The 12797-nt window shown below is 38.5% G+C and overlaps 1 protein-coding gene across 4 annotated transcripts; it reads right to left on the reverse strand.

Annotated features, from left to right (window-relative positions):
- Positions 1–1798: 1798 nt before the first annotated feature.
- im:7151449 (complement decay-accelerating factor, GPI-anchored) lies at positions 1799–10295 on the reverse strand. 4 transcript variants are annotated; one of them, XM_061069651.1, is made up of 13 exons: positions 10121–10295; positions 8688–8873; positions 8479–8578; positions 7681–7751; positions 7022–7204; positions 5163–5213; positions 4928–5008; positions 4730–4798; positions 3809–3847; positions 3696–3737; positions 3552–3603; positions 2583–2658; positions 1799–2437 (listed from the first exon to the last, which is right to left on the reverse strand). In XM_061069651.1, the coding sequence occupies exons 1-12, from the start codon at positions 10197–10199 to the stop codon at positions 2601–2603; spliced, it is 1011 nt and encodes a 336-aa protein (XP_060925634.1). In that variant the 5' UTR covers positions 10200–10295; the 3' UTR covers positions 1799–2437; positions 2583–2600. The 4 variants fall into 4 exon arrangements, with proteins under 4 accessions (XP_060925634.1, XP_060925633.1, XP_060925635.1 ...); XM_061069650.1 differs by having other exon boundaries at positions 4928–5023; XM_061069652.1 differs by lacking the exon at positions 2583–2658 and having other exon boundaries at positions 4928–5023.
- Positions 10296–12797: the final 2502 nt, after the last annotated feature.

Genomic DNA, 12797 nt, shown 5'->3' on the forward strand with positions numbered 1-12797 from the left:
AGAGAAACTTATATTTTATACTTTCTAATATAGATAATAAACTGAGATAGGGTTGTTTTTTTTTAATTAAAATTCTCCATTTTTTATCTATTCATTTTCAGAGGACTGATGTATGTTTATGTATAATTTGGTCCAGCTTGATTGAATTGAAGGGGGAACAATTGGGCGGAGGTTTGTATGAATAAACTACCAGACGCTGTGTTATACTGATACATGACATAGAAATGTTTTATGTAAAGAGCTGCAGCTGTTTTTAAAAGGATGGGTGGAATTAGCTTCTACCCTGATTTTCTTTTACATTAACATTATAGATTTTATTTATATTGCACGTCACTGAGAGTAATGTTTAAAAAGCATTACGTGTTAGATAAGACTCTCGAGAGTTCAACATTAATGAAAAAGGATTTTATGAAAATATATAAAACGAATCAACACAAAGTAAACCCCAAAGAGAATAGACACGAGAAAACCTCAAAAGAAAAATATTCTTGGGCTTGTGAGACGATTTGAAACTTTAAGAAGAAATCTTTACTGTATTTTATGAGTCTTTGAAAATCTGCTATTAAAAAGATCAAGTGTTTTAAGGTCCAGTGGCAGTGATGATCCAGTGAGTCAGGACTGGTGTGGGTCTACTGGTGTGGGATGGGTTACTTTTCATGGCCGACTTTTTCTCTAAAGCCACCATCAAGTTTAGTTTTGTTGTTATCTCTGCTTCCAACCTGGGGAAAGGATCAGACATGGGCCGATTAAGAACTCATAAAAACTTGGAGAGGATCCAGACAAAAGGGCGGAACCAGGAAATGTTTCTTCACATTTATTTTAACATTGTGAGATAGGACTTTTTTTTACATTTTCACTGATTTCCCAGGGAATAATTTGTTGATCTTGATGGAAATAAATCAGGCACATTCAGGGGACTGATATCTACAATAAAGATGGGCATATAGCAGATTGAAATATTGTTTCATAAAGGTTGGACCTGTTGCTCCATTGTGCCTCTTTATTGTGTTTTGAGTGAAATACCTCAACGACCTCTGGATGGAATGATATAAAATTTGTTAGAGACATAATATCCAGCTGTTCTTATTTTGGGCCGGTTAATAAATGTTCTGAAGGTAAAATGCTGCAATAAGATGAGTTGGCATTAGCTCAAAGCACCACAAGTACAACAGAGCCGTTGGCGTATCTCATCATAATAACACTATAAAAGTTTTTTCTGCTGGGGGAGATGGATGATGAATTAATAGCGAGTACTTCCTGTCGATACCACCACTGTGTGGGGGGGTGTCTCTGCCCTCTGGTAATAAACCGTCCGTCCACATAACCATGATGAATGACTGGAGTTATGAATGAATATCCTGTTTGTGATCATGTCTTGCTCTTCCAGAGAAGTTTTACAAATTTCCGTCCAGATAAAGTAATTTCATAGCTGTTGACAGAAGCTGTAAAATCTGACCACGATGTTTTTAATGAAAGCCGAGGGCGACTGCAGAAAGTTTCTCCTTTGATGATCCAAGGCCACAGTGGGAGCTGAGTCTGTCTCAGCAGTGGCTCGGGCACAAAGAAACAGTGAGAGCAGGATTTATTGCAGCTCTTCTCTGTACACTGCTCTCCCCTGCCAGGACAAAGACTGGCCCCCTCACTGCTGCCATGGCTGCCCATGCTTCAAAGCTTCTTTTCTTTTTTTTCAATAGAGTCTTTCACCCCCTTCGAATAATATGTTGCAGAACAGTTTTGTAAAATGTTTCTGACCTGCTTAACATTTGAATGAAAAGAAACAGCCTTCAAATATCAGATGAATGGTTTTACAAACTTTTACTTGATTAACTCCTCCTCAGTTAATATTGTGCTGAGGTCAGTGCAGTTCCATTGATATCAGTTGAATCACTTTCTCATGAAACAAGGTTTCCCATTATTTTAGCACAGCGCGGTAAAAAGAGCCACAGAACAATACACAATGATGGAAAGAAAGTCAGGAGGCGAAGAATGCTGCCGATTGTATCTTTATCGGTCGCCCCTGCGCTCGACAAATTGAATTAAGCACATTGTGGCCTCTTGAATCACCTTGTTCAAGGCTCTGCTCTGACAAAGCATCACATTAATAACAGAAACCCACGGACTCAAGCTTCCACAAAAGCCAAAATACATATTTTTAAATACAAAGGAAAACTTTACTCCATTTTTTTTTTATATATATATAAATGAAGTACAAAACAGTAGTGGGAAAAATATTTACATTTTTTTGTTAAAAATTAATGGGTAAATCGAAAATATACATATTTAAAAAAAGCAGAGGGCAGAGCTGATCCCCTGTCCTCCGAAGTGCAATAATATGAACAGTTTTTCCCTTTCGACTCGGAGAGGCGCAGTCTGCTGGCACGTCCGTCCCCCGGTAACAGATGTTCTCTATCAGATAGGGACGGTTCCAGTGAAGGAGCTGGTGTTGACAGACAAGAAATTTGTGGTTATTCATGCTTTTTATAGCTTCACCTGTAGGCTAATTATTAACGTTCCCATTTGAGCACTTTTAAAACAGAAAATCAACACATAAACAATGTTTAAAAGGTATTTTGGACAGGTACCTGAGTGAGAAGGGCAATCTAAAGATTTTGGAACTGTAATAACTCCGGCTTCAGGTCTTCTCTGGTGTCATATGAGCTATGGTGTCACCAAATAAGGAATTGGAGTCAGAATAGTTGATTTAAATGATTGTTATGTTAAAATGTCAATAGTTAAAATGTATTTAATTTTTTATTGCATTCTTGATTAGTGTCCCACTGTGTTAGTGTTAGTCACTGCAGCTTCGAGAGCACAATTATTCTTCAAATTTAGTTTAACCATGGTTTAAGAAGGTGAAAAGCTTGCATATGATTGTATAAGTAAAGAAAGGCACGATTAATGTTTAAGGGAAAGTTGATCTGGTTTAGAAATATAGAATATTGAGCTGTTATTTTACAGTTAAAAGTCTGTTGGTCTCTGCACAGTTTCTGTCAAATGCAGGTCACATGGAAGTCATACAAAAGGTTTTCACATAAAAGCCAATTTCTACATTGTTAAGAGTTGGAAAGTAACAATGTTCATTTACTTCATTACTGTGCTTAGGTACATTTTTCATGTATCTGTAGTCACGCAGTTTCATTTTCTTGTATTTCTCACGTTTACTCCACAACATATCTTATATATTTTAGTTTATGCATTGGAGGAAATAACTGTGCTGACACGAGTTCCTACGTCACAGCTGGTTATTATGTGTTAAAGAATTTCCTGTTGACTTCCCTCATTCCTCAGCACAAGTCCGGAAACACAGACATGTAGATTTCCTTTCAGGGGGCAAAAGCTAAAAAGCTGTGGAAAACTAGAAACAGCTACACCTGCTGCAGAGTTACCTTGTGTTAATTCACTGCATGTTTGCTCAGAGAAATACGTGCTCATATTGAACTGTATGCAGAATATCAAAAGACGAAAGGAGCAGAAAAAACAATCAGAAGGGTAAATAGAAAAATAGTGTGACCCATGCATGAAGGAGTTAAGAATCAGTTATTAAATCTCACCCTTTTTTCCTCTGTAGAAACTTGTGTAAAACGAACACAAGCATAGTTACAACTGTTGAGAAAAGAAAATATTTAATGTATATTGTATTTCAAGTGCAATATTCAGTTAAAAACGGAATTCCAACATGAAAAATTATACATTACCTATTGAAACGCATACGACAGAGACGACAACTGGCGTGTATCCTGAAAGACAGAATCATAGTTAAACACAGATCATCACCCCCACTGTTTTTGTCTGGAATTCAATAACTTACCAGTATCCGTGTAAGTATTCACATCCCCGTCGTGTTTGTCTGCAAATATAAAATCATGTATTACTATGAACAATATTTAAAGTGTCATAAACAACAGGACAGTTTCAAGTTACATCAAACACATCAATGACACACAAGAAGGTCTAAATTTATAAGTTATATATAACATATTTGAATTATTTAGACATTGTATTTTTGTATTTAGTATGTAGTCTGTGTTTCAACCCATTTATCTCAGTTTGTCTGTGTTGGATCAATGAGGAGATATTTATTAACATATTAAATGGGTGAAGGATTGAGGAACTAATAATAAAATAACAATAGAAATCACAAGACATGAATTAGAGTGTTATGGGAATAGTTTGAAATGTTTGGGAATTACGCTTGTTCTCTTACTGGTTAAAGACTGGAAACAGAGGGAAACTAGCCTGACAAAAAGGTCTCTGCCAGGAACTCATCAATTTCCCTGTGTCTCATCTCTAAACTGTGCAAAACTCAAAGTATAAAACACATTGAGCCATTTCATGTTGGGTTTTAGTCATCTGGCAGCTGCAAGGGGGCAGGAAACCGTCTGACATTTAACCTGCTGTTCCACTGCAGCTACTTTTACTATCTCACTTCTGCCAGAACGCAAATAGGCACAATTCCCAAATTAGCAAATCATTATTTTTAGAGTCATGACATTAATTAGTTCAATTAATTATGGACATGTCTTAAAAAGTGTTGAGTCAGCAGTTTTCACTGATATAAATGTTCAGTCTGCTCGTAAATGTGACTCACTAAGTTTGTATGTGACATTATACATATCATTCTGTCTAATATAATACAATATAATATAATATCTTGCATTCCAGCCAGGTTGTCATGAAAGTGAAATAACAAATTGACCTATAAAAATGGAGATTCAAACTCTGTCTCTACCTCTAAATGACGACGTTGTTGATGAAGCTCTGGTTGTAGAAGCTTCTTCTGTCAAAGTGTCTCTTCCACCTTAGAACAGAAGCATCACAAGGATTCTTAGTTCTGCTCGAGTTTGGATCAAAAGTTTCCCCCCAAGAAGCCATTTGTAAAACGTGTGCATATAATGCATGTGGCTTGTTGGGGGACATGTTCCTGTACCTTGTGCTGTAGGTGAGACTGTTGCTGTAGCACTGGTTGCTATACTTTTATCTCTGTGAGCTGTGGATATTGTCGATGAATCTGTGGAAGTGGACACTGCGTGAGATGGAGAAAAGTCTGCTTTGTGAACTTTATTTATCATAGTAAAGAGGGGATTAAAAGGAGCGTATAAGTAGTTTAACATGGAAATTAGTATCAGTTTGAATGATCCTCAGTGTGTAGAACATTTCTCTACCTTGGGCTGTAGGCGCAGGACTTGGTGATATTGTATCTTCTGTTGTCGCACCTATGAACGAGAAGACAATAAGTGTCTTATATATCATCATTTATGAAGCTGCTGGTGGAGGATGCACGGGCAACGCATTTTCATTTTACATGTGTGTGCCGTGGCTACACACTATACTTCATGTTACCGATGTGTATGGCAGTGTTAGGTGAAGGACAGTTTAGACCTATGACCAATATAGACTGTAAATAAAGAAGGACGACATGTCTCCACTTCCTTCTACTCACACATGTTAGACCAATATGAGTCAGTTTCCGCTGTCAATCATTAAATTTCAACCCATTTTTATCACATCAAGTTACTAATTAAACCAAACACACTGGAATTTGAGCAATCGAAGATACATCAGTGTGATAAGAACCACCCTTAAATATTTTTCACATGTACTTTGTCCGTCTTTATGAACAGTCCAAGCCTTTGGGGAGAGCCGATGCATGACAGGTGAAATGATAACGTGTTTAGTAAATCTGTGAAATTGCTTCAGAGAAGAGTTCACAGAGGGGATAAGTGGTGGTGTTTAAAGACAAGTGAGCACTTTTAATTACAAACAATATATTACAGATAAAAACAAGCTGCTTCAAACTTTTAGACACTCAAAGCTACACAGTTAAGTTGGTGGTTAAGGCTGATGTTGCAAGTCTTAGTTTGTTTCTATAGAGATGGGAAACATGTCAAACCACATATCTGTGGTTTGACATAGAAGTTTTGTGACTGATGCATTTCACTGCAGCACAAATCATCATCATATTGTTCACAGTTTTTATATCTTGTGTTGTTTCTTTCGTGTGTAAATTAACAAACACTATCAGTGTGTGCCATATTGGGGCATTTACAAGAGTTGATTGACATGTAACGTTTTTTTTTTTCTCACATACTTTCTCCTTATACCCATATTAGGTAGTACAATGTCGTCCTTGTTCAGCTGCAGCAAAAAGATTGATGTGCAGTAAGAATATCTCAGTGATATACCATAAGGGAGGAAACAGACAAGGAGTCTATATGCAGTAAGTCATGTTGTGGTCGTCATTATCTTGGTGAGAGCTTGTCTTATCTCCAAGCAGAGACAGGATGTCAACTCCTGACCCTAAACATAAAACATCTTTATCTTAAATTATTCTCCAAGGCCTCTCCACCATGTGTAAACACTGAATCGACACTATGCACATTTAAAATAGCAGCTTCTGAAGGAGTTTGATGGCTCACTGACTCGGAAGAGAGATAATCTTTCCTCTGTCATTCCCACTCCTCATCCTAAACGTCTGGTCCTGCTCTGTGCAGCTTTGGAGAGCGGGTACGATCTCCTGTGAGAAGTAAATTACTGACTAGAAGTCGCAGCTTCAATTGTCAGAATCCTGGTTGAGCAAGTTTAAGAGTAAAGCTGAACTGCAGATCATTTAATAAGACTTAGAGGTTCTTAAAACCAGCGTAAATCTCCAATATTCCGCCAATTCTGAACAGAGTTTGGTGGATTTGTTATTGACACAGCTTTTCTGGTTCAGGAAGCCGGAAATCATGGGTAATATCCACTATTCTGTTGTGTTTCAGTTCAGTGAGGGGGAAGACGCAGTCACAGCTCCATGGTGATAAAAAATTATGATGACTCCTGTTTAATGAGCTGGTTCCTGTCTCATGTGGAGTGATTGTCAATCAGTGAAATGAATAGAAATCAGTGTGAAAATGGTCGGCAGTGTTTCTTAGTAAAGTGTTAAAACATCCAAAAGCACATCATTAAAGAGCTTCACTCTACAGTACCCAGGACAAACTGTAATCTTTGGATTAATTAAAACATGAAAGCAGTTTGGACTGACCTTTGCATTCAGGAGGTCCAGGAGAGTACCTCCCACTATCACTGCACATGATGCTCTTGCTACCAACGAGAGTGAATCCTTCATCACAGGCAAACTCTATGATTTCTCCATATTCAGGTTCGTCTTGAGACACCCACAGGCTTGTGCCATTGGCCACTGCAGCAGGGTGCAGACACGTTGCAACTGAGAAGTAAACACATTCATATCACAACAGAGAAAGAAACTTAGAATTAACATGGGATGTCATATAAACTGTGCTCATAAGCCGAAGAGTTCTACCAGGGAGTTCCCATACAGCAAATATTATTTGGAACCAGATGTGACCCAGAACCTTCATGAGTTCAAATCCACAAAATGGGCTTGGGCAGGTGTCCTGGCCCAGGCCTGGAGTGGACCAGCCCTTGAACGGGTTTTTATCCAGTCAGGAGCTGGCCCAGATAAAAGGAATCGGATCCGCACCAGTATTCGCCCGTTGTGCCGAAGGACACCGGCACAAGCCCGTTTAAATCTTCTGTCTGGTTCACATCCGTAGCTAACTGTTTGCCATATGGCTCCAATATGGATTTTTATAAATATTCAATATTAGTACTGGATACTTTTCAAGAATTTCAACTTTCTAAATATAACTTATTTATTGTATCAAAAAACAAGACATTTACTTTCACACTTGGCACTTCCCCTCCAGCCTGTAGCGTAGCACGTTTTGTAGCTCGATCCACTGATCTGGAATCTGAGGACAGACCAAGGAAAAAGAAGCAGACCTGTTTATTTGATGAGCGGTTGATACTGTAGAGACGTGATTTTGTTATTCAACAGAAAGGTAATTCCAAGTCTGACACAAAATTCCTGAAGTGTTTAGTCAAGTACCGTGCATATCAACAACCCTCTGAGAGCCAAGTTTCTAATCAGAGAAACTATGAAGTAAGACTTTGGCAAAGCATCTATTTGTCTTTCAGGACTTTTTTTCATTTCTTTAGAGATTCCAGCTCGACTTCATGTGTCTGTTTGCCAGCAGCGTGAGGAGGTAGACGACTCCTCGAACATGGGAATCTACTGATGCTGCTTTCAGACACGCTCAGACACAAACCGTGTGAGAATACAGCAGAGAGCAAGTGGGCAAGGAACTGTGTGAAGAAGAGGAGCCGGTGATGGTTCTGGTTTGTTTTGACCACTAACTTTACACCAGTGTTGGTGCTTTCTGCAGCAGGAGTTACCCATCATGCCCTGCGTCCTGCACGCTCCAGGTGCCAGCCCTGGTGTTCCAGACATGTTCCTGTTGTTTTGATCTTGTCTGACTCAGATAATCTCCTGCTGTGTCCTTCATATATGAAACATTTCAGTCTGAAACCCAGCTGACTCCTCTGTGTTGTCCCTGGAGCTTCTGGCTGTTTAACACCTTTACATTTAATATATGATGATTTAATATCACACTAAATGCCTCTCACATTTCTACTCACCCTTTTTCACATCTGACTTCTATTTCAGCCCCAAACAGAGTTCCAGCACTGAGGTCGTAAATCAAGTGAGGCTGAGGTCTGGGGGTACCGCAGTCCTTCTCTGTAGGAGAATAACACAAATATTACTAATGTCATTAGCCACACACCAACAGAGCAGAGCTGCTTTGTTTGTCGATTAAGTTATAAATAAAGTTAAAGACAGAACTCACTTTTACACCTGAGATCTAGTTCAGTCCATTTCCCACCAGTGCAGCTTACGACCCCGGAGCCAGAGTCTATAACGAATCCGTGAACACACTCCACAGTGGCCGTCGAGCCTTCTGGGAACTCATTCATGAGAAGGGCCTCATTTGTCAAAACTATAGGTTCACGTACCTCAGGTTGGGGACAATTGGCTGGAGGGAAATTCGGGAAAAGAGATATTGACAATATTTCAAAATCAGGCATGACGATCCACCTTTGGTTAATCAAACAGAAAATCTTATTTCCCTGTGTTTGATTTAGTGAATAACTACTTTGAAAATGAAAAGAAGTTTCTAATTCTCAAGTTTCAAGTTGAATTATGTCTTTCCAGCTGTACCTGTAAAACACAAAGTGGAACAAACATGTGTTTCTCAGCGCCCTGTGTGCACATGCAAACATTTAAAAGCAGCTATTTTAAAGACAATGGCCAAAATTATAAAGCACACTTAGGTGCATGAGTTAAAATTATTTAAAATAAAAACAAAATCATTTGCATAATAAGAAATGGAATTTAAAACCAAACCTTGTCTTTAGTAGAATGAATAACAATCCACTTTATAGACAGTGATAAATCATGGTTATGGTTATAAGCTTGTAAGAAAAACCCTTTGATTTACAGTTTTAAATGTGTGAATCCATTAATGAACAGTTTCTCACTTTCAAATGAGGACGCTATGTTTGGAGTTCTAAATGTTGGAGTCATTTCATAATGTTTTAAATTGTGTTCTGCTGCAGTTTGAGTGCTATGAGGTTTCAAACATGGCAACCTAATCTTTACTGAAGTGACTGATCATGGAGACTTTAAAATTTAAAAACCCTTTTTGAAGGCTGGCGTGGAAAACAGTCAGGAAATACTACAGAGCTTCCCTTAGGTGAAATCTAACATATTAAGTTTAATACATTTAATACAAATTATTATATTTACTTAGAAATGTAAGCCGCAACATCCTTTCTTAATATTAGATCATTTTAAAGAGACATTCCTAAAAATATAAGGAGAACTGTATTTTGTGGCTTAAATATGATCTCATCCACTTTCAGCTCATGTCATACAAATATTCCCCCCAAAGAGCTACTTAAATCCAATTAAATGTAAAATAATTAATTTTCAAATATAAGAATAATGGCCGACTCATAGAGTAATAATTACTTACAGTAGCCTATACTAACTATTGCTGTTGATGCAACCTGTCTGTGCCATTACAAAGATGGGGTACCCATGAAGTAGTGAAATATTTGCAGATTGTTAAAATACTTCACATGTGTACATTTTGAAGTGAAGTTACTATTAACTGCAGAACAAGTTTTTATTCTCTGTGTACAGTCGACGGGTGAGTTGTAAACACGTGACCTGGTTGCTTGATAAAGACTATCTCACTGCTCCAGATGTTTCACTGACCTGCTGCCTTCAACACAAACAGCTGCATCACCACCAGTAGACACCTCCGCCGTCCACAGGTGTCCAGCAGGAAGTCCATGTCCTGCCGCGGAGGGAGACGGGCAATAAGGCAGTGATTCTAGTCCCTTCGGTCTTAGTCGCTCCTCATCATCGGAAGGTGTAAGACACGCGACGGTGAGTTTCTCCAGTGAACAAGCAGCGGGGCAGGTTCCCTTTAATAGTTCGAGAGACAGGAAGTGAAACAGTCTCTTCACAATAACAGCACACACACGCCACACCCTTAAAGTGATGGTCCTCTGTGATCCGCCTCCTAGTTACTGTTGTCTAGGATGTCCATCTATTTATCTAACGCTGTTTACCACTGAAACTCCAAAGTGTCATGTGGGCTCAAACACTTCATCCCCCCCCCCTACCTCCATCAGCTTAGTGGTGAGGAGATAATGACTGAATTTTCTGTTTTAGGTGAACTATCCCTTTAAGACAGGTGTACATATACTTTACGGGCAGCATATTTGTTCCAATATTTCTCTATTTAAAACATATGATATTATACAAGTAATTGGTGGGGAATTAACACATCAACTTATCTGTGAGTTGGCTTATCAGGCTGATCCCGGTTATTCCCCCCTATTGCAGGCACATGTATGGTAGAAAAGTCAATTAGACAGACCCAGCCTAAAAATTCATTTATTTATAAATTCATGATTTTATTTATTTATTTTTACTTTCGCATTATACAGGGGCCCTGTAACACACAGGCAGCCCCCATCAACCCTTAAAAACAATAAGCTTATTTTATAATTGGCTGCCACAGATGCTATACAAAAATATCCATCCATCCATCATAATCAAGTTTTATATTGAAAAGCTGAAAAGGAAGTTCTCTTTCTAAACCTCAGTCCCCTTGACACTGCTGTGTTAGAGAACAGAACCAAACTTTACAGTGAATACAACTCACAGTTTTTGTCTTTACACATCGAGATCAAGAATAAAAGTAAAAGATAAAACATGTCAGTGTTGTTTTAACTTGTATTTAACAAACAGTCTCAGTTGGTTCACCGGTTTCTGCAGCTCAGTAGATTTCACCTCCTGCAACAGGAGATATTTTCACTGCAGTAAAGTGGAAAACTGTGATGGGTGTGTCCTGGAAAAACGGGGTTTAGACTCTATGACTCCTCTAAAGGGGAATCCCTCATTATACTTCATTCTGTTCAATTATTTTCTATTTTATTTTATTCTCTTCTCTTCTATTCTATTCATATAAAGACACATGTATACACCAGAAGATAGTAACTCACAGATTGAATACATCATGTGTCCCTGGTAAAGAAGAAGAAGAAGAAGAAGAAGAAGACGAAGAAGAAGAAGAAGAAGAAGAAGAAGAAGAAGAAGAAGAAGAAGAAGAAGAAGAAGAAGAAGAAGAAGAAGAAGAAGAAAAAGCAAATAAGAATACTTCTTATCTATATAGATAGAAAATGAATAATAATAATACGAATAAGAAAAAATAATAAGAATTATTATAAGTAGAAGCTGAAGATGACTACGATGACAGCGAAGAATAATAATAATAAGAAGAATGAGCATACGAAGAATAAAAAAAGGAAAAACAATCACACAAAACAACAGGAACCATGTGAGTGATAGTGAGGGTTCTCCTTTTTTCCAGCGCATTTGACATTCTGTGGTTTGGGTTGTTGTCATGGATACATGTGGTTTGTTTCCCCTCTCAACGAGGGGCTGAGCCTCATAACAGAACATTCCAAGGAGTCCCACCGCCCTATTTCAAACACGTAAGTCTGTTGAGAGGAGACGTCTGCGTCCTCCACCCAGATTCATCAGAGAAACCCTCACTTTTTAAACAGTGACATAATAGTTACGTCACTAAGGAATTTCATGTTAAAAGAAGTTTTTCTACTCGCTGGTTTGGGAGTAAAGTGAATGTGAAACAGAGGCACCGTGAGACAGAGTGAGGCCTGTAAAAACATTGTGGTGCACACCTCGTGTCCTTTTAAGGCTTTTAAAAAACTAGTAGGTAACTAATGCTATTTTGTCCAAGCTGTTCATCCCAGTCTGAGAGTCGTTGCTTAAGGCTTAAGGCCTGTGTGTCTTATCTGTCCAGCACCTTGTCCAAGAGAACTGTGGAAACAACTCCTTCCTCAGCAACTGGTGGAGAAGAATGCATCTGCTTCTCTTCACGTCTGATAATGAAGAGAAAGAGGTTCCGCCCTAAACATCAGTACGTGTCCGATTCTGTTTTGTTCACCTGCCTTTTCTTTGGGGTCACGCATACCGAGGATGTTTTAACACGAGAGTTATGACTTTGAATCTAAACCAAATGGAATATGTCCATGAGATGAGGAGAAGGTTTTACTTCCTCACATTTCTAAAAACTGCAAAGGTCAAAAGACTTGATATGAATCATGAGTTCTTATTTACTGCTGTCACAATCTCTAGTTTTCACAAGAATCAGCCGTGTGTCCTCTGTTGACTTTGTTATGACACTGCCCCTCAAACAGGAAACTACACTCAACACGACCAGAGTCATTTATTTGACTGGAGGATAATTATTATTTATTCAAGTCTCATGAATTGATGGATCCACCCCCCTTCTTCAAAACACTTCATTGTAGGTCAGTGACATCTTGTGGTGGAAAATATGAAGTGCATCCATATGCAA

This window comes from Limanda limanda, chromosome 4 (genome assembly GCF_963576545.1).
Source record: "Limanda limanda chromosome 4, fLimLim1.1, whole genome shotgun sequence".
Lineage (NCBI taxonomy): Eukaryota > Metazoa > Chordata > Actinopteri > Pleuronectiformes > Pleuronectidae > Limanda > Limanda limanda.